Genomic DNA, 23597 nt, shown 5'->3' on the forward strand with positions numbered 1-23597 from the left:
CCCAGGAAAGATGTTCCTCGAAAATTAGTCCTAAGGAATTTGGATTGTTTTAGGAATTGGATTGGTTTGTTGTTTAGCTGGAGTTTTGGGGAGGCGTGTTTCATGTTTTTGTGTTTAAATACTATTCCTGTAGTTTTTTCCGAGTTAAGGGAGAAGCCCCATTTGTTAGCCCATTGCTGTATTTTGTTTAGAGATTTTTGAAGTAGGTTTTGGGCCATTTTAATGCTTTTTGTGCGGATCCAGAGGGCTCCATCATCCACGAGACAGATACGAGTATAAATGATGATAAATATAGCAGTTCTATTCAAAGATGGGGTGTTCTTAATTCAAGAAGAATGGTCTTTATTCAAAGAGGTGAGCTCTATTCAAGGATGATGAGCTGTATTCAAGGATAGTGAGCTGTATTCAAGGATGGTAAGCTGTATTCAAGGATGGCAAGCTCTATTCAAGGATGGCGAGCTCTATTCAACCATAGATGAAGTCGGTTTGAGCCAGGTGCGAATGACGACACTTCAAATAACCATCCACCAAGAAATTGTTTCTGTCAATACTGAAACAAGTGGCAGTGTCACCAATGCTCCACTCATTGTATGCAATCACAAACAAAGCTAGGAATGTTTGATAACTGCAGGACGTCTCTCCCATTGTCTTAATACTCTAAAGAACATCTTTTCCGGCTAAAATTTAATCATTACAGTGTTCTGATTTGATTAAGGGTCTGACCAAAACAATTGTCTGCCTCAGAAAATACATTGTTTCAAGATGTTTGTTTTTCTAAAAAGAATTTTTTCGGCTTACTTTCAATAAAACATATCTGATTTTGCAGATGCAGTTGAAATATCCAAGACCCCATATAAACAATATCAAATGGTCTTTCGCTAAATCTATAAAAGGCTTACACACTGGATACCGCAATTTTAAATGTAGATCTATGCAAGGGTTTTATTCAGAAGAGTCATTTTTCATTTGATTGGGTTTCATTTAAGCTCATAAACTTAAAACATTCCTTGCAAAGTTAATAATAAGCATGATCATAAAGATGGAGATGGCAACATCACTTCCAAAGGAAAGCTTTGGCGGTGAAGGTGGCCAGATATTTATCATAATAAAATGGAGACAATGGAGGATAGTCATGGTTAGTTCATTTTTTTTTCAATATTCAGACTTAAAACATAAGATTCCAGTGTCAACAGAATTATCGGTTTCAAATGGATCACAATGGTCATCACCTTCCCAAGGCAGGCATGTCCACTAGTTTCTAAACTTGCCACATCAAGCCCACTTTTCTTGGCTCGACCCTGGCGCAACCTTCGTAGATCACGAGTTGTGACCCTTTGTAATGAAAATGCGATATCTGACCAGAGCGCTGTTCTTATCTCATATAATAGCTTCACCAAGAATACCTAGTCGATCAGATAAGGAAAACATTCTCGATTTCATCCCTGACACAAAAACATAGGCAATTGTTAGGGGGGGGGGGGGGTGTTAAAAGATGAAAGACGTATTCGTGTCAACAAGGACATGAAGCGGTAAATCACTTTCATACGAAGGTGTACCAGTCATGGATGTTGATTTTGTGAAACATTTTCTTACTGAACTATTCATCCCCCATTCTAATGTTACTAACAAAATGATGCAATAAAAACAAAAGATTTTATCTTGTTTATTTCTTCTTTAAATGATAAATCCTTCAACCATAAATATAGAAAAGTGCTCATGATTTTACAAGCTCAATACATAAAACATATCCTGTTTATGCAACACTACAAAAAACTCACCAAGTTTTTAATACAGACATTTGTTCATCAGGTACTGTCCACGACAAATATTTAGCTGCCTTGTAAATCTCAAATCTAAGCAAATAATTATGTAACTTATCAATGAAGCCCTCCTAAGAATAAAATAATATAAATTTAATGTAATTATACATTGATCTTTCAACATGAAATTTCTGATTTGAAATTCAGTTGATATGAAAAACACATGAAATTCAACTGAAATGAAGCATGTTTAATACAAAAGAATATCACTTATCATTCATAATATATAACTATCATGACACAAAGGGACAGTTGTAAAAAAATATGTAAAGCTTCCAATAAAATCATGAGCCACAGGGGCAATATGCAGAACATCTGTGCTTGTTGATCTTCTGCAGCTGTGACCATTGGTGAAAACCACAACCAAAATTGATCAGGTGAAAAGTTAAGTGTTGAAATGTGTTCACAGTGTTTCCAACTGTGCTTAAGTACTTAACCAACCAACTTCCAACAATAGCAGTCCCTGTCCTGTTTCGGTTGGCTATGGGCCAAAGGAGCTAATTTGGTCCTTGTACAAATAGAACACTTCCTAATTTGGTCCCTGTACAAATAGAATACCTCCTAATTTGGTCCTTGTACAAATAGATCACCTCCTAATTTTGTCCCTTTACAAATAGAACACTTCCTAATTTGGTCCCTTTACAAATAGATCACCTAATTTGGTCCTTGCACAAATAAATCACCTCCTAAATTGGTCCTTGTGCAAATATATCACCTCCTAAATTGGTCCCTGTACAAATAGATCACCTCCTAATTTGGTCCCTTTACAAATAGAACACTTCCTAATTTTGTCCTTGTACAAATAGAACACTTCCAAATTTGGTCCCTTTACAAATAGATCACCTCCTAATTTGGTCCCTGTACAAATAGATCACCTCCTTATTTGGTCCTAGTACAAATAGATCACCTCCTAATTTGGTCCTAGTACAAATAGATCACCTCCTAATTTGGTCCTAGTATAAATAGATCACCTAATTTGGTCCTAGTACAAATAGATCACCTCCTAATTTGGTCCTAGTACAAAAAGATCACCTCCTAATTTGGTCCTAGTACAAATAGATCACCTAATTTGGTCCTAGTACAAATAGATCACCTCCTAATTTGGTCCTAGTACAAATAGATCACCTCCTAATTTAGTAAGGCGCATCCACCAAAGTAACAAGAGACTATATAGCACTATACAATGGCAATGATTGGTCAGTTAAAAGTAGGCAGTTGCAATGTGCTTCAGTTTTAAGAGAAATGTGATTGAAATTTTCCAATATTCTATTGGCTTTCTTGTGAATTTTAAACTATTTTCCCTACTAGAAACCAATAAACCAGGAAATAAACATAAAGTTCGTGAACTTTATGAATCATCACTATCAGTCTAAAAATGATTTCTTTATTGCTGGACCAAGGTCATACACCTGCAATATCATCCCACATGCTTAAAAAATTCTACCTAAAAAGCAAACAATTAAGTTACTTCTGTAGCACACTGAATGAAATATTGTTACTCCCTTCACATAAGGCCTTCAAAAATCTTTATCCAATCCCCAAAGCAAGAGAAGCAGAGTCTCAAGCAGATATCAGTCATCATGCCAGTTTCTTATTGAAGAAGATCTTGGCGTTAGCTTTGTAGTCAATAGGCAGATCAAAGTCGATGTCTCTGGCAGCTAGGGAGGCTGCGCCCACCGCCCCGGATACCAGCAGTTCCATCAAAGTCACCTCCGAGATGCCCAACTTCGGGCCGCCCTCCGACATCACCGCAACAAAACCTGAAAGTAACATGACACCCAACAGGTTGCATCCTTGACAAGATACAAATCATTAACTTAAAAGTCATAATGTATATGGTACAGGGAATATGTCAAATCAGGGAATATATGTAATGACAGATTCACAATGGGAATATACATAATCCCTCAAAGTTTCAAGGATTATACACATTGCCTGATTTAACAACAAGTTTGTTAGACATATTCCCTATTACGGTTTTTGTCCATACTGTTATTCCAGATGTCCATAACTGTTACTTGACAAATATCCTACAAAATATAGAATACTATGCAAATGTATATCTTCTAGTAACTTCAAATGTTTGTATTTTATAGTGAGTGAGTGAGTTGTGTTTAACGCCGCTTTTAACAGTATTCCAGTTATATCACGGCGTGTCAGCTTAATGTGGGAGGAAAGCCCGAAGTGATGCAGGTCTCAGACGTTTACCACTTCGGTGAAACCCACGAGCACGGGTATGGTGCTGACAAACCTAGAAACATAATTGGGGCGAACCGGGATTCGAACCCACAATCATAGGTTTCTGGCGTGCCCAAGGGACGCGACTCTGCACAGCGAATCGCGGCGCCTTAGACGACTGGGCCACCCGTGCCCCCTTGTATTTTATAAGAAAGGTTATAGCAAGCTGCACAATGTAAGTGTAGTTTCTTAGCACTGACATAGTTATTGTATATCGACTTTTGCCTTTTTATTGACTACACACACATTTAAAGTTTTTCAATGGATATTTTATCTCAAACATTTGACATTTTAAGATAGAAATATCAAAACAGACATTTTTGTATCTATGTCCACCACATAGAACTTAATTTTATACTGGTCTTTAATAATTTGACAATTTCATTTTGGTAACAGTATGGACATTTTCGATCTAATTTGTTATTCAACCCCAATTAAAACCGTTCTTAATTAAGACAAAGATTGTATTTTTGTCGATTCATCAAATACAGTTTACATGTCAATAAAACAATTATCATTACCCAAAAAGATATTTTTTCTGCCTTTAAAAATTACACTCTTTGTGAAATTGACTCATATATATTATCATTTGTCAAATATATCTTTTCTTCTTAATAAACTTGTTAACAATGTTATATTGAATAATTCTTCTAACAACCATGAATGAAGCAGTTTCAGTGAATATGTCTAACAAACTTGTTGTTAAATCAGGGAATATGTACAATACCTGAAACTCTTAGGGATTATGTATATTCCTGTGTGAATCAGACATTACATATATATATATCCCTGAATATTTCAGGTATTATACATATTCCCTCATTTGATCATTCCCTGTTTTGACATGTTCCCTGTAACATATACAAGTTTCAATACACTTTCTATTTTTTATTGGTAAACTTTCTATGGAGGAAGGAGTAGTCTGTTTTTTCCTTATGTGACACAACCAAGTACCAGTGATATTTGACACAACCAAGAACCTGTGTTATGTGACAAAACCAAGTACCTGTGGCACTCAACACAACCATGTACCTGTGATATTTGGCACAACCAAGTTCCTGTGACATTTTACACAACCAAGTACAAGTGATATTTGACACAAACAAGTACCTGTGATATTTGACACAACCAAGAACCTGTGATATTTGACACAACCAAGTACCTGGGATATTTGACACAACCAAGTACCTGAGACATGTGACACAACCAAGTACCTGAGACATGTGACACAACCAGGTTCCTGTGATACTAGACCCAACCAATTACCTGTTATATTTGATACAACCAGGTACATGTGACAATCAACACAACCAAGGTCCTGTGATACTAGACACAACCAATTTCCAGTGATATTTGACACAACCAAGAACCTGTGATATTTGACACAACCAAGTACCTGTGATATCTGACACAACCAAGTACCTGAGACATTTGACACAACCAAGTACCTGTGATATCTGACACAACCAAGTACCTGAGACATTTGACACAACCAAGTACCTGTGATATTTGACACAACCAAGTACCTGAGACATGTGACACAACCAAGTACCTGAGACATGTGACACAATCAAGTTCCTGTGATACTAGACACAACCAATTTCCAGTGATGTTTGACACAATCAAGAACCTGTGATATTTGACACAACCAAGTACCTGTGATATCTGACACAACCAAGTACCTGTTATATTTGACACAACAAGTACCTGTTATATTTGATACAACCAAGTACACGTGACAATCAACACAACCAAGTTCCAGTGATAAAAGACACAACCACGTACGATAGATACTTGACACATTCAAGTACCAAAGAAACCTGACCATCATTATGGTCCCAACATTTTCAAGACATGTGTCACAGCCACCCAACACTGGGTTCAGGGATGAACTGTTTACCTGGCTCCAGCAGCGGCCAGCTCTTCCACACCGACCCCACACACACAACATGGAGTCCTCCGTCCCCTTCCAGGATTTTCTGCAGAGAGAATGTCACATGCGATCATAGACGAAGTGGGCACATTTATAACCCCCTTTGGCTATCTAATGAAATAACTGAAAGAATTATTCATCTGATCACAAACATGTTTTATTATAGAATATTTGAATATGTGCATCTATGTTTAACACACTGATTGGCATCTCCTGATTCAACTTTAACATACATTATCTGATCTAAGCAAAGAATGTTTTTGTAACGGGATGTCAGGATGATTCTCCCAAGTGAATTTGAACCCATACCAGTGTGTTTAATCCTATACTATACTCTAGAGTAAAACTTCCCCTTGGATAATATTTAGGTAGGATATAATCCTTGCTTACACCGGTACTCATCACTTATAAATCCATACAATGATTATGCTGGAGAAACTTGTAGCTGTGTTATTAAAGATCATGCTTAGGGTGTGAAGATGGTGTTTATTTACACAGGTGCATCACATGTGCAGAATTCCTGCACTAGAACTTAACAATGCTGATGTATCTGCAAGATTTGGCTTCTTTCTAAAAAATTGTTTGAATCTTGCTTCACCCCAATTATGTTTTACAGGTTCGTCAGCATCATACCCGTGGGTTTCAACAAAGTAGTAAAACGTGGTTTCACTTCGGTCTTTCCTCCAACATTGAACTAACATGCTGTGATATAACTAGAATAATGTTTAAAGCGACATTAAAAACCCAAATCACTTGTCAAGAAATAATCTAATCTTGCTAACCTTATATTCTTATGTAGGTGTCATGTTACATATGACTATAGTATATCAATGTTAATTAGGGGTGACTATTTGCAGTGGTAGAAACCAACAGTTTTAGTCCACTAGTCCTTATAATGATAAAATATAGCAAAACCCTTTAAAAAGGGCAAATTTCTACTAGTCCTTATGATACGTTAACTAGTGGTCATTTTGGCAAGAACTACAGGACTAGTGCCAATTTCTAATGCTGCTATTTGGGCTATTTTCATTATTGTGATAGCATCCCACACTATTGCAACTGTATTGAGATAGTCTTAAAACAACTTTAAGGCTTGATAAGTATAATCATCAATGTAACAGAAATTAATAAAGTATTTATTTCTTGTTTTGTTTCAATACAAATGATGGATATATTGGAACATACAACATGGACATGTTGAACAACAACAAATAGTCGTTGAGCTCTCCAGTACCTTTTTCAGAACAACAGCTTATCAACATGCTCCAATATTAAGTCTTAATGCTGAGCAGTAACAACTTCAACAAAATATTAAGCATAGTAAGGACAATTCCATCAGATGTTTTCATATTCCCATCGACAAAGTACAATCATGACACACACAATTGAAATACATTGCTAGTTTGATATATCATTACATCCTTAATATAACTCTGGGACAGTTGTAGTACCAAGATAACAATGTGAAACTGGGCCCATGGTTTTATGACAAAACACAATTCTTAAATCAGTACCCTTTTAATTTCTGCATAAATGTAAGTTTACAAGTAAGGTCCCTTTTATTTACAGTATATTTACCAATTAGCTTGGGTCGGGGGAACAAAAATAAATTTGAAGCTAACCTTGTCCATCTTTGGTCCGAGGGCAATTACGTGTCGAGCTAGAAGCTTCCCTGCCTCCTCAAATATATGCAGGCACAGAGGATCCTTTGTTTCCATGGCACCTGCAAACACAGTGTCTTCAACATGTTCAAATAGCCACACCACTGGCCTATACACCTTGCATCAGTGCCCACATAAGCAGCCTGTTGGTTGATTCATAGCCAGTACTGTACATTGTTATCCCACAGCCTGTACTGTACATTGTTATCCCACAGCCTGTACTGTACATTGTTATCCCACAGCCAGTACTGTACATTGTTATCCCACAGCCTGTACTGTACATTGTTATCCCACAGCCTGTACTGTACATTGTTATCCCACAGCCAGTACTGTACATTGTTATCCCACAGCCTGTACTGTACATTGTTATCCCACAGCCTGTACTGTACATTGTTATCCCACAGCCAGTACTGTACATTGTTATCCCACAGCCTGTACTGTACATTGTTATCCCACAGCCTGTACTGTACATTGTTATCCCACAGCCAGTACTGTACATTGTTATCCCACAGCCTGTACTGTACATTGTTATCCCACAGCCTGTACTGTACATTGTTATCCCACAGCCAGTACTGTACATTGTTATCCCACAGCCTGTACTGTACATTGTTATCCCACAGCCTGTACTGTACATTGTTATCCCACAGCCTGTACTGTACATTGTTATCCCACAGCCAGTACTGTACATTGTTATCCCACAGCCTGTACTGTACATTGTTATCCCACAGCCTGTACTGTACATTGTTATCCCACAGCCAGTACTGTACATTGTTATCCCACAGCCTGTACTGTACATTGTTATCCCACAGCCTGTACTGTACATTGTTATCCCACAGCCTGTACTGTACATTGTTATCCCACAGCCAGTACTGTACATTGTTATCCCACAGCCAGTACTGTACATTGTTATCCAATAGCCTGTACTGTACATTGTTATCCCACAGCCTGTACTGTACATTGTTATCCCACAGCTTGTACTGTAGATTGTTATCCCAGAGCCTGTACTGTACATTGTTATCCCACAGCTAGTATTGTACATGATTTCCCATAGGCAGTATTGTATGTGGTTATCCCACAGCTAGTATTGTACATGATTTCCCATAGGCAGTATTGTATGTGGTTATCCCACAGCTAGTATTGTACATGATTTCCCATAGGCAGTATTGTATGTGGTTATCCCACAGCTAGTATTGTACATGATTTCCCATAGGCAGTTTTGTATGTGGTTATCCCACAGCTAGTATTGTACATGATTTCCCATAGGCAGTATTGTATGTGGTTATCCCACAGCTAGTATTGTACATGATTTCCCATAGGCAGTTTTGTATGTGGTTATCCCACAGCCAGTGTTGTAGATGATTTCCCATAGCCAGTATTGTATCTTGTTATCCCAAAGCCAGTATTGCATGTGGACATTCCATAGCCAGGGTTGCATATGGTTATCCCATAGCCAGTACTGTACATGGTTATCCTATAGCTAGTATTATATGGGGTATTATATGGGGCCAGTGTTGTACTTTGTTATTCCATATCCAGTATTGTACCTTGTTATCCCAATGCTAGTATTGTATGTGTATATGCAGTTCTTTCTCACATAATAAAATAATGAGATCACATGAGCATAATTTTTTCAGAGTGATTTCCTGAACAACAACTAAACTCCAATAGCTTAATCATCCATACTCACATTTTGCTAATTCTTTACACATTCCAGCTATCTTGGCCTTCTCAAACTTAGCATATAAAAAATTGAGGAGTTCTGGTCTGTCCTTTATCTGAGGAGAAAGAGCAAGAAACAGAATGCAGAACATGAATAAAACGAGCATATTTTCAATCCAAACTTATTCCAAATAAATCCTCTTTCAAAATTTATGAAGGATTTCATTGACGCTATCATATATCTTCAGCGGTAGAAACTAACATTTTTAGTCCACTAGTCCTTATAATGATAACATATAGCTTAACCCATAAAAATTGACCTGACATGCGTGATATAACTAGAATAATGTTTGAAGCGATGTTAAAAACCCAACTCACTCACTGGTCAAGAAATAACCTAACCTTGCTAACCTTATATTCTTATGTAGGTGTCATGTTACATATGACTATAGTATATCAATGTTAAATAGGGGTTCCTTTTTGCACCAGTAAAAACTAACAGTTTTAGTCCACTAGTCCTTATAATATTAACATATAGCTAAACCCTTAAAATGGCAAATTTCTACTAGTCCTTTCTAATGCTAAATCTTTGATGGGGTTTACCTATAATTGACCTCCATCAGCAAAAACTTACTTCAAAGGAAAAATACATCAGTAAATATTTATTTCAAAATACAAACATTTCAGTCAAGACTTAATTCAAAATAAGAAAACATTAGCAAAGACTTACTAGTTACTTCAAAGTAAGAAAACATTAGTAAAGACTTACTTCAAAGTAAGAAAACATTAGCAAAGACTTACTAGTTACTTCAAAGAAAGAACACATTAGTAAAGACTTACTAGTTACTTCAAAGAAAGAACACATTAGTAAAGACTTACTAGTTACTTCAAAGAATGAACACATTAGTAAAGACCTACTTCAAAGTAAGAACACATGATGTCTTTCACTGCTGCTGTATCATAAGGACAATCCACCAAATTATCTTCCTTATCAAAATACGTCTTCAAAGCTTTATGTGAAATCCAGTAAGCTGAAAGAAAACGAGCAAGATCCCAAAATATAAGTTTTTGATCACGAAGCACATTCCATCTACTTTAATAGTTCCCATATATGCGGATCAATGCAATACTTGAAGGTTACACATTCATCTACCAAAGTAAGATTTGAGGCAGCATTTTGAACTGGTTATAGAATATTGTGAAGAAATACCATGGCATAAAGACGATACACATAAAGCCTCAAATCAAGCTTGACTTGTTAAAAGAGGAGCACATTTCAGTGTCCCCGTTTAACGGTAAAATTAGGCATGGACCGGTAATTCATGTGACTGCCAGTCCCTGTGGACCAGCAAATAAAGTACCTTATACATCTTTGTTGTTGAACAAAACATATCGGCGATATCCATATCAGTATATTTTGCCACAGAAGTCAGCTTGTCTGTTACCATCAGAGTTTCCCCTTGTCCATTTGTAGAGCAAGGAAATAACATTTTGTTTTGCTTCGAGGTTAAATATGTAGCAACTTAGTCACAAAATATTATTTTTTTTTAAAAAGAAGAAAAACTTGTGACTGAAGTTTGTGTGAATGACATGTAGATCTAACGAAGTTACTTTAGAGATCATGTCATTGCATTGAACATGATGTTGAAAGAATTAAATCCAGGAAATTTTAATGCATTTTTGTTGTTGTTGAAAGATGGGACTGGCGAAAATTAGCGGGGACTGGTAATGTTTAGAGTTGCCAGTCCACCAGGACTGGCAGTTTCAAAAGCCAGCGGGAACACTGCCCTTATGACAGTGCATGCTTCTTTCATTCAGGACAGTGGGTGACCCACATTCATTCACACTATGATATACAACAGGAATTATAGTCTCCTATTAATATGGCACATGCACAAGTTGATTAGTGCCATGCATCATGGAAAAAATATTCTTTAATATTCCAGTTCTCTTAAAAGATGATGCAATGTTCCACAAAGGCACTTTTTGGCCATAAGATGTGCTTAATTAAGAATTGAAAATAAATCTCTGAACATTGTTGAAATTGTTGTAGAAGTATTTTGATGTGTTCACATAAATGACAAATGGACTTTGCTCTTTTCAGTACTTGCATGTTTTGAACTAATGACAAAACCAAATGCAGGCATACAGCTAAAATGTCTCAATCTGCCACTGCATTAAGTATATCTTTGACCAAAGCGTGTGACATTACCTGAAGACTCGTCACCGATGAGGTGACCCCATCCTCCGCACCGAAAGGCGGAGTTGTCTGGGTTGATCAGCTGACAGTTGGAGCCAGTGCCAGCAATGAGAACAATTCCACCTGGAAGTAGTGAAGATGTTGTTATTATTATATTTTCTATGACAGATCCTGCCAAGGGAAATTCTACAAGCCAGCTAATATATCAAGGGAAATAACTCTTAACAACAATTTTATGATCTTATTGTATCTAATCACTGGTTAAACATGTATAGTCAAAATAGTATCTTGCTAGTTTCCCAATACATTAACAGTGTCCAGAATTAAGTATGAGAGTCAAGGTGTTCTTGTCATAACCCTCAAGTCAAAAGTACAGAATGAGGGGTTTCATAGATTAGATAACACCACAGCAAGGACTCCAATGGTGTTAGCTTGTCAGACCACTTTATCCCTCTTCCCTACAATGGACAACATATCATTAGATAACGCAGTACACCTGTGAATATCCGGGGTAGAATAGGTCTTCAGCAAACCATGCTTGTCGTAAGATGCAACCAACGGGATTGGGTGGTCAGGCTCGCTGACTTGTATGATGCATGTCATTGTATCCCAATTTTGTGGATCAATGTTCATGATGTGAATCACCGGATTGTCCAGAATGGATTTTTACAGGCCGCCATCATATAGCTGGAACATTGCTGAGTGCAGTGTTAAACAAACAAACAAACAAACAAACAAACAGTAGCATAAAAGATGTCACCGGCAATCTATGTGTGGCTTGTCAGACCACTTTACCCCACTTCCAGCAATGGACAACATACCATTAGATAACGCAGTAGCAAGGGCTCCAAAGGTGTCACCGGCAACATATGTGTGGCTTGTCAGACCACTTTACCCCACTTCCAGCAATGGACAACATACCATTAGATAACGCAGTAGCAAGGGCTCCAAAGGTGTCACCGGCAACATATGTGTGGCTTGTCAGACAACTTTACCCCACTTACTGCAATGGACAACATACCATTAGATAACGCAGTAGCAAGGGCTCCAAAGGTGTCACCGGCAACATATGTGTGGCTTGTCAGACAACTTTACCCCACTTACTGCAATGGACAACATACCATTAGATAACGCAGTAGCAAGGGCTCCAAAGATGTCACCGGCAATCTATGTGTGGCTTGTCAGACCACTTTACCCCTCTTCCAGCAATGGACAACATACCATTAGATAACGCAGTAGCAAGGGCTCCAAAGGTGTCACCGGCAACATATGTGTGGCTTGTCAGACAACTTTACCCCACTTACTGCAATGGACAACATACCATTAGATAACGCAGTAGCAAGGGCTCCAAAGATGTCACCGGCAATCTATGTGTGGCTTGTCAGACAACTTTACCCCTCTTCCAGCAATGGACAACATACCATTAGATAACGCAGTAGCAAGGGCTCCAAAGGTGTCACCGGCCACGTATGTGTGGCTTGTCAGACAACTTTACCCCACTTACTGCAATGGACAACATACCATTAGATAACGCAGTAGCAAGGGCTCCAAAGATGTCACCGGCAATCTATGTGTGGCTTGTCAGACAACTTTACCCCACTTCCAGCAATGGACAACATACCATTAGATAACGCAGTAGCAAGGGCTCCAAAGGTGTCACCGGCCACGTATGTGTGGCTTGTCAGATCAACGTAGCCAGTCTTTATCCCCTCCTTTAGCTGCCGCTGGCTCTCGGTCTCATCCCCCCCACTCAACGACATTCCCTGGAGAGAAAAATATAAACATGATAATTCTGATTACCCACTAAATCTCTCAGTTGTTACTTTTATTGCCATCTTACTGAATCACAAATGTCGTCCTAACATTATTTGGATATCTATTGTATAGTGCAACCTTGTTAGCCAGGACCCTGCCAGTCCAGAAACTCACCTTCTGGACCATCTTTTTGGGAACATCTCTATATACATTCAAAGGAACATTACCCTGTACCCTTGATTTGTTAATCTGGACAAAGGAATAGGACCTTGACAAAAATCATACTTCAAATGTTACCTTAGCTTAATGACATGAAATGTTAACAAGGCAACAATCATGTTAATAGTAGATCACAGTTTTGCATGTACATTTTACCATGTAATCATGTTGTAGGAATACCAATAGTTTGTAATGATATATATCTGATCCTTGACAGAGAAATAAAAAACATTAAAAGAAAATGGCAAATTAAAAATGATAATTCATAAATGCATTTTGATCTTCAGAGCTGCAGATAACTTTTTGAGCAATTGAGATTTAACTCGAGAGTTTCTATTGTAATTGGGTTATTACATTTTTCATTGGGTAACCAACATTTTTTCACTCATCTATTCATCACTCTATTTTTCCCAAAACTTGTGAACATTTCAAGGTTAAAAAAAAATGAAATTATGTTTTAGATGTATGTAACTGTTCTAAATATATAGGCTTGACTCGGAAAGTAGATTAGCTCGTAATTGTGTTTCGGAAATTAGCTCCTTTTATTTGTGAAAAATGCTCCATGCTGAAAAAGCTTCATTGGGTATTTATGCAAGCTGTTTTTATACATTTGAGTTTTTCATTTAATGCATGCGTTTCTGTACGCAAGTTAATTGAAAGTAATTGGGTTTTGAATATCTTGGGGGGTATTTTACGCAGATACGCTGCTTATCTGTAGCTCTGGATCTGTTACACACAAAAAAGTAGCTTCTGGTAATTAGTTGTATAAACTGCTATTCAAATCAGGAAATCAGCAGAAGCATTGTCACTGCATGTAGTAGACCATCTTTCTAATGGGGTTTGTAAACAGTGGACATTGTACGTTCAAGACATCGTCTCTCACTGACCAGAGCCTTGAGTGGCTTGGACGCTTCCACTCCTGCCTTCTGTTTGACATCAACTGTCATCGCACTGATCCTCTTCAGGCACTCTTCTAGGCCAATGAGCTGTCAAAGAAACAGATAATGTCATGTTCAAGTCTGTACCCTACCCAAAATATTGGGGCTACTTACACAAAATTGCCTAAAACTTTTGCCACTAATTCTAAGGCTGAGTCTAGTAAACTTTCTTATGTTTTCACTATTTATGCCAGCTAAGTTAATTCTTCCTCAGTTAGTTATTTTGTAAAGAGAAAAGGTACAAAAGCACAATTCACTAATACATGTTAGATACAAGAAAAAAAATACCTGATGAAAACATTAATGGTCAAAATAGACAAATTATAGCTGTAAATACTGCATTTTTCTTTCATGTTACACAGTTTGTATTAAAGGTGATAAAGCATTAGAGTTAAGATGATTAAAGCTTTTCCTGACCCACTGATTTGTACAGGGACCCTCACTCCAGCCTGCAACCTTTCCATCCGACCGAATCAGTACCATTTTGGAATGTGTTGCACCTCTGAAACGAAGAAATGCAATATTTCAAATTTACAAAACACCACAACAGCAAATAATTACTTGGTCCCAAATATAACCATTGGTGTTATATTTGGTTACAGCAACATGTAGATATGCCACAGCATTTCTTTTCCCGTTTGACACAGACCTTAAAAGATATGTACATCCAAAAATGGCATGGTTCTTTGTCCAGTTCTAGAAAAGCGAATTACTACACTACATTTAAGACTACTATTATACTAGAACCTTATCTATTAAGTGTAAATTTACATAAGTTTAGAACAGCTCTTTCTCGTTTCGTTGTGGCTCACATGATCTATTTATTGAAACAGGCAGATATGAAGGTATTGCAAGAAAACATAGACTTTGTAGGATTTGTAAAACTGATTGTATTGAAGATGAATATCACTTTTTATGTGTATGTCCAGTGTAGAAAGATTTAAGAGCAAAATATCTATATAACTATTTCTACAGCAACCCAAACGGTAACAAATTTTGTAAATTAATGACTTGTGGTTGTACAGAAACTATTAGAAATTTATCAATGTTCATTTATCATGCTATGAAACTAAAAAAATGTATGAATTTGTAACACGCCCCAGACAATGTACTCTAGGCCTTTGGCCTCATAAGTACCATGAATAAAGATTGATTGATACTTGGTCCCTGTACAAACTATAGTACTAAAAATGTTTGGTCAAAATCTTCAAACATTTATCCATCCATATTTGAATTCTACATACCAGTTGTGTTATACATAAATGCAAAAATGACTCTGGGATCCTTGTGGTGTGCTGCAATAGTTTTTAATTCTTGGGGCCCCTAAATCTTAAACATTCAACATTAAGGTTAAGACAGGAGTCCTTTACTTCATTCTTACTTTCAAATACTGCCAGAAGAAAATCCCTCTTTCATTGACGTGCCCCACTAAATTCTCTGTTTCACTGAGACTATGTCTTACTGAAATTTGTTACAAAAATGTTTAAGTTGAGCTCTTCTGACAATAAGTCTCATCTCATCATACTATCAAGTATAGCCCATTGGCCCATTACATTCTGCAACAGTGCTACATGCAATTTTTTACATTTCTTTTCTCAACTTATTAGCAGAGAAAATAAACATTGCTATATTTTGTAAAATATTCGAATTGTTCCCAGACATAAACATGATAAATTTGTGTGAACTAGGAATTATATAAAACTTTTTGGGGGACATACAATAGACCGATCCAGTCCAGATCATTAAGCCCCGCCCACAAGCTGCCATCCTTGTTTTAGGCGTCAGGGGGGGCAACCACTGGCTATTTGCTATGGTGTCACAGCCGGCGAAACTTGATCGTGCAGGCGATGAATTTGGCTCAGAATATTTTAGTACCAGTCGTGTGTCAAAAATATCTAAAGAGGACAGTCATAAATATTCTGTTTGGGGTTATATTTTAGTTGTCAAATTGTATATCGGGAGGGAGAATGAGTCATATGTCCGATGTAAAGGTATATCGGTCAATGAGGAAGTCACCATGGCTGAAAGTTAGAAGCGTTCACTACTTCGAAGCACTCATGTCAGGTAGAGTATGTCATATTGTCAATAAATAGCATGTCAATAATATATTATTCATCCGAGGGCGGGGTAACTATATTTTGTTTTTACTTTCCATCGTGCAAAGTATTGGAAACTGTAAACACAAGCACAAGTTGCAAATCATGTGGATATCTATAAATAGATTGTCAACAGTTAGATTGCCCATAAGTTATGTTTTTTTCCCAATCTGTTTGCCAAGGTCACTTAGTTTGGAATTCTAAATTTAGATACAAATCCCTGGTCACACTTCCAGAATATTTGACTTAATGAACTGCCAGTATTTAGGTACATGTATGTGACAACAGTTAATAACATTGAGAGGATCCTAGATAAAATGAGCACCTGTAATTGCCATGGTTATGGCTAAACAATCTGAACCATGTTCCATAACCTGTGGTGGCAAAATAAATTTATTTGCATTGATAAAATAAATAACACAAATCAAAATTCATCTATGATCTTTTATTCAAAAGAATTGTCATGAATCCAAGAATTACTACTGTTAACAACATGTAAATTAAGTAAAACAAATATCTCATAAGGAAGAGAATTAATGGATGTTAACTTCTTTATTATGAGGAACACCACCTTGTGTTCCTCATAATAATAGGTGGTTTTCCTCATAATAAAGAAGTTGCCATCCATCAGTTCTCTTCCTTATGTGTATCACTTCTAAATGCCATTCAAAGACTTAAATAACACATAAGTTCACAGCTTTAATCAACAAAATTACCTGTTGACATCATGATTGTTACTGATAAGAAGAAATATTTTTTTCATTGCACCAGAAACCACATGCCTATAGGACATAACACTAAATAATATTTATTTTTACAAATCACATGTGAAGTGAGAAGTATTACATATGCATGAAATAACATACATTTAAATGCAAGTATCAGGTAGCTGGACACCTGTAATTCATTAGATATTTATATAATTTAAACATCCCAAGAATGCTTCACAAATACTAGTGTGAAAATTACTTTTCCTTAAATAATACAAATACACACAAACAGGGATGTCATCTATAATGTCATAAAGTTGTTCTATAATTTGGTAAAGTCCTATCGAAGTTTAAAAAACCCAGATGAAAATATCCTGAAGCCAGCAAAATCACTGTCAAGTAAATATGAAGCTCATTTTCAACATAATTATAACCAAATCTTGAATATGTAAATAACCAATAAACACTAGCTCTTGCTCAATTATCAAATATTGACAATCTCCTCAAATCATGGTAAAGAATTACTTTTTGGATTAAATACATTTCAACATTCATCACAGTTATATATGAAATGTATTAAGAATTATATAATTTATTCTGTATCTGAACTGATCAGGCACTCTGGATAATGCCTGATGAGGGTGTGACAAAGAGATACTGCCTTTGTTTTCACAAATTCTTTGTATCATGAAATAAGTTTCATGCGTTATGATATTGGTAAGCCCTTTCAAAACTATCTTTTATTATTTAAGAAGAAATAATATAATGTCCTATAAAAAGTGCCAACAAGCTAAGTTTTATACCAGGTGGATGTTGTACCATGAATCACTTAGTGTTTGTTAGTCCTGCTATTAAATCATATTAATCTGGCTGTGATAAGGCATCAATTAAATAATTGGTTGGAATAATTAGTAATTACTTGATTTAATGGATTGCAATTTATATCATTACTTGACCATGTTACTTTGAGTTCATAAAAATCTAGCTATCATTTCCAGGAAATTGATTAAAATGACTTATAAATTGTTTTAAACAATTGTAATATTTCACTAATATGTACATCAGTAAGCTTCCATTATCAGTGAATAACTTATGTTGCAAACAATTCTAAACCAATAATTTTCTTATATTAACTAAGATTTCTTTTTTTTTTTAACAGTCAAAATATTACAGTAATTCACTTCCTTCTCACGAAATTTTCCTGTTCTTTCTAACCATGAAGGGATGATTCCATTTCACAAGAATAGGATCAGGTAATTCATTACTGCATGGGTCCTGTCTCTTCATAGAAATGCTGAAATAGTCAAAGCATGATTTCATGGGAATTAATTACATTGAAAAATTTTGCGGGAACGAAAACCATTGAATTACCACTCCTAGAGTAATTTTCAATATTATACTCGAGTAATTTTCAATATTAATACATTTAGGCTTATTGTGATTTTTGTGATTTAATTAAAATCATATCTAAAAATCTGTAACACAATACATAATATCTAAGAGAGGGGATAACAATTTCACCAGATTGTACTTTAATGTAAAAAAATGGTAGATTTCTACATGCACTAACGGAAATCAGATCACTGTCAAATTTGTTTACAGTGTGTCACGGCCGTCTCGAGTGTCTCATTTCAGCAATATGACCTGCTAACTCAATGCCCGATGTTGCCAAAATACATAATTCAAAAATGATTTTGTAGTTACAAGCATTCTCCTTGTTTATAACATGCATAAAATCTTAACTTGCACGTGTTGTCATTTACTCGTTTTGAATATGCATATGTGCAAAAGTGCGGAAATTTGTGCTAATTCTCACCTTCGAGCAGATGTAGGTACTGTGGAAGATGGTGACGACATTTAAATGATGGTGAGGCCTTCCGCACACCTTGATCAGCCCCAAACATTTTTCTCCAGACCATGAGGGTTTGAGTAAGGGTATACATCTAATCCCAGCGATACGTAATGGATATCGCGTGTGAAAATAGCACAAACCGTAGGCACGTCGCTTCTCAGGCATCGTTTGACCCGGGAAGTAAGTCTGACAAATCCGCAAATCGCGCCCAGCCTTCTGATTGGATCAAACTCATGCATGCGCTAGTTTTGATTGACAGACTGGATCGGTCTATTGCCGCAGGTGTTGATAAGCACTGCATATCAACATAAAATGGTATTCACTTTCAACACATCCGTAGCTACACATATCACATATTGTTTGGTTATCTACCAGTTTCTACTTTTAGACGATGTGAGCCACACTTTAACCTTGCCAAAGCCACACGAAAGATGTTTATAGTGATACAGCCAATATATAGTTCAACGCAAAAATGGATTTAAATAAGGAGTAAGAGAGCATTTAAGAGCCTGTTATATATACTGAGTCAAATTAAAAACTCCACATTTTTATCCCATATATGATATACAACGGACAAATGTATCAGAGAAGGTAATTTTTAATCATTAATGTCCAAAGAAGGATTTTAATTAACGGTGGTAACCATAATTTGTTCCAAGCACCTATGGTATTCGGTAATAACATCAGCAGTTTAAATCATAAGTCCCAAGCACGAGAATCTGATGGCACACAAGTTCAGTAGCATGTATGGCCACCATGTGCGTTGATAACTGCCACACAACGCCTCCGCATGGACCTTGTGATGCTTGGGAACACATGATTGGGAAGATGACGCCATGGTTGCTGCTAAATGGTGCCAAGATCTTGCAAATTCTGTGGTTGGTTCTGGAGAGTGGGCAGACTTCTGCCAAGAGCATCCCAGACGTGTTCGATGGGATTGAGGTCGGGAGACCTTGACGGCCAGTCCATGACGTTGGCTCCCGCATTCTGAAGGAAATTCCTTGTCAAAATTGCTGTGTGGGGTCTGGCATTGTTGTGTTGGAAGATCAAACCGGGTCCATGTGCTGCCATAAAAGGCAGAAGTTCTGGTGCCAGTACCTGGTCGCGGTAAGCAGCAGCGTTGAGGTTGCCACGGATGACAAGAAGCCTGGAACGTGCATTGCCACAGAAAGCACCCCAAACCATGACACTTCCGCCTCGAAATCTGTCAATTTCCTGTACACAACACTGGGAGTAACGTTCATGATGGCACCTCCACACCCTCGCCCTACCATCAGCAAATCAAAGATTAAATCGGGATTCATCACTGAAGACAACTTGATTCTAATTCCTCTGAGTCCATCGTAAGTGTCTCTGTGCCCACAATTGATGTTGATGTCTGTGTAATTGAGTCAGAATCGGCCCGCAGTATGGCCGTCGTGCTTGAAGGTGAGCAGTTCTCAGACGGTTTCGAACAGTTTGCGCACTCAGTCTACCCCTAAACAGTTCATTTCTGGTTGATGTAGCCGTCAAAAATCGGTTACGGAGGTGACGTAAGACAATCTGACATTGCATGTGATGTCACACGTGGTCGACCTGGACGAGAGTGATCAGCGGTGGTACCCATTTGCTGTAGACGTGTCTGTAAATCATAAACAGTCTGTCGACTACAACCCATCGTCCTTGCGACTTCACCTACGGACGCTCCCGTCTGCAACATGTCGATGGCACGTTCATGTTGCACATTTGAAAGGCGTGGCATGACAAATGGCCGTAAAGACTTTTGTTTTCTTGTGTTTTTCTTTTTTTGTTAATGACTGCTAACAAGTATGGCTGAAAAGACGTGCGGTATTATGGCCACGTGACCAGTTGCACGTGAAAAAACACTTTTGCCACTAAAGTGCTGTGCACATGATTTTGATCGATCCACCTGCACAAAAACGGGTGTTTTCTGAAGACAATACGTGGCCATTACTGTTTAAATACACAATAAGGGCCCACAATGATAACTGGTCAAAATGTTAAAATTTTAGGATTGTGAAGTTTTTAATTTGGTTCAGTATATATATTGTGATCTAGCAATAAACTCTGCAACAAAAGAATTTATATTGCCAATAGACTGACCTTACCAGACAAAACCAAATCCCACTTATATATAAAAAATTTAAACTTTGAAACCCAGTTAATTTTTCCAAGGCTAGCATCCAATAGTAATAGATTATAACATTTTTGGGAAAATGAGAGATTGGCATTAGGGCTGCAATGAATACAGTATGAGGCGAATACGATTCATATAACGAATATAGGGTAACGAATACGAATATTAATTCACAATTACAAGTCAGCAGTTTCTGTATTTTTTATTATATTCAGTGCAAAAATAACATCATAATTTATTTGACATGGTTTGTTAATTATTAATACATTATACATTTATATACTGCACTTATCCAGGTGCTAGTATCTGCTCAAATTCAACAATGACCAGTGAAAACAATACTATCAAATTAAATATTATTAGAGTGTTGTCACTGAAAGAAATCTATGCATATAATATGTTGTTATGGATATTTTTAGGTACAGGGTATGTAAATATACATGATAGCATATTCATAAATATTCGATTCAAGTGGCCATGAATAAAAAATTCAATTCATGAGTGGTATCGGTTCGATTCACCGAATACGCGAGTGAATTGTAACAGCCTTAGTTGGCATACACAACAACTTATACCAGTATCTAATACATTGTTTATAAGCATGCATATATGGGATACCTTCCACATTCACCAAGGACAATGTGGTTGGGTGTTGTATAATATTGCACCAAGGAAATATTTACCCACTAACATCTACACTTTTTATATCTCAGAGTTTCTATTACAATCTAATCCCCATATTTCAGACCCGTGAAGATTCCGGGCTAGAATAGGTCTCCAGCAACCCATGCTTGCCGTAAAAGGTGACTGCTTGTCGTAAGAGGCAAATAACGGGATCGGGTGGTCAGACTCGCTGACTTGGTTGATGCATTTCACCGATCCCAATTGCGTGGATCGATGCTCATGATATTAATCACTTGATTGTCTGGTCCAGACTCGATTATTTACAGACCGCCGTCATATAGCTGGAATATTGCTGAGTGCGGCGTTAAACAACAAACCAACCAACCAAACCCATATTTCAGCTCTGTACATAGGAGAATAGAAATTACTTTAGAGTCAAATATAAAAAAAATACATCGCGTGGGAGAGGTTTCAACTTTGAAAGAGATTTTAAAATATCAAACACAACCTTTTTGGATTGAAGAGTAGAACGAACTGTCAAAGTGCTTTTTCCAGGACAAAAATCTTGTGAAAATAATACCCTTTTGTTTAAAACAGCAGTTAACTGCAGTGTCATTAATAAGTTATTGTCATATTGTTTCCATACAGACCACAGATAGTGTCAATCAACTGATATTGGAATATAAAACTGAGCAGTCTCTATGCAAGAAATACATGAACATGTAACTGTAATTACAATGACTAACGAGTTCGGGTGGTCAGGTTTGCTGGCTTGGTTGATGGATATCATCATATTCCAATTGTGTAGGTCGATGCTCATTATGTCAATCACAGGATTGTTCACTTATTGTACTTATGGATTGTCTGGTCCAGGCTCAATTAATTACAGACAATAGTCATATAGCTGGAATATTGTTAAACATATGTGGTTACAAAGACATTCCAAACGCAGAAGCTAAGCAATTATTCAGTGTCAACATTTTTTGATGAACATCAAAAGTGAAATGTTTAAAACTAAAGATAACGAGGGTCCCTTCGTAGTTAAAATGCAATAGTACACCCTATAATCTCAAACACTGCATATTCCTGTTTGTGGTGAAACAGTCGGTTACAAGCTCTGTAGTGATCATAAAGCTAGACAGTTTCTGGTGTTTCGTCATTGATTATGTGGATGTGTCTGCGTGCAAACGGTCACCACCGTTAGGAGTTTACAGAAACACATTCATTAAACAAACAACTCCCCACTTGTCTCTCTGAACAGGCTGAGAGGGACTTTCTTTGATAACTGACCTAGATCCACTGAACTATCTAAACATCCAGACATGCATACGCCCATTGTTATTAACCTAGATTTAGTGTTTGTGAGGGAGCTATAACTCTGTCTTTAGTCATGTAAATAAGGATCCTCAAAAGTTTGAAGCACTCTCTAAATTTTTTAGTAAAATGTGTTTATTGATTTTCATGTCAGCTCAGTGATAAATAGTTAGAAATAGAAAGCATCGGTATGAATTATGAAATACAACGTGATTAAAAAGGGTTCAACTGTAAAAAGTGATACAAACCCTTCGATACCTCCATAGTAGTCGAATTCGTCTCCAGACATTTTTGCAACACCCCCTGTACCTATCCTGTGTGAAACCCTTGGAGTTGGAGACTTGCAGACGATGTTCAGGCGACCAGCTCCAGACAGCGACGTCGTTACTTCTAATTATATATATTGAGGGATGTAGCACGCGCTGTCAAAGAGTACCTGGT

The 23597-nt window shown here is 37.1% G+C and overlaps 1 protein-coding gene across 2 annotated transcripts; it reads right to left on the bottom strand.

Annotated features, from left to right (window-relative positions):
* Positions 1-1647: 1647 nt before the first annotated feature.
* Positions 1648-23546, bottom strand: LOC124150947 (N-acetyl-D-glucosamine kinase-like). Of its 2 annotated transcripts, XM_048393623.1 has the most exons (11): positions 23405-23546; positions 14841-14925; positions 14373-14471; positions 13198-13274; positions 12533-12597; positions 11524-11634; positions 10230-10342; positions 9340-9427; positions 7614-7714; positions 5959-6037; positions 1648-3580 (listed from the first exon to the last, which is right to left on the bottom strand). In XM_048393623.1, the coding sequence occupies exons 1-11, from the start codon at positions 23443-23445 to the stop codon at positions 3399-3401; spliced, it is 1041 nt and encodes a 346-aa protein (XP_048249580.1). In that variant the 5' UTR covers positions 23446-23546; the 3' UTR covers positions 1648-3398. The 2 variants fall into 2 exon arrangements, with proteins under 2 accessions (XP_048249580.1, XP_048249579.1); XM_048393622.1 differs by lacking the exon at positions 12533-12597 and having other exon boundaries at positions 13133-13274.
* Between the last annotated feature and the right edge of the window lie 51 nt (positions 23547-23597).

Source organism: Haliotis rufescens, unplaced genomic scaffold, assembly GCF_023055435.1.
Source record: "Haliotis rufescens isolate VD_foot unplaced genomic scaffold, xgHalRufe1.0.p SCAF_12, whole genome shotgun sequence".
NCBI classification, from domain to species: domain Eukaryota; kingdom Metazoa; phylum Mollusca; class Gastropoda; order Lepetellida; family Haliotidae; genus Haliotis; species Haliotis rufescens.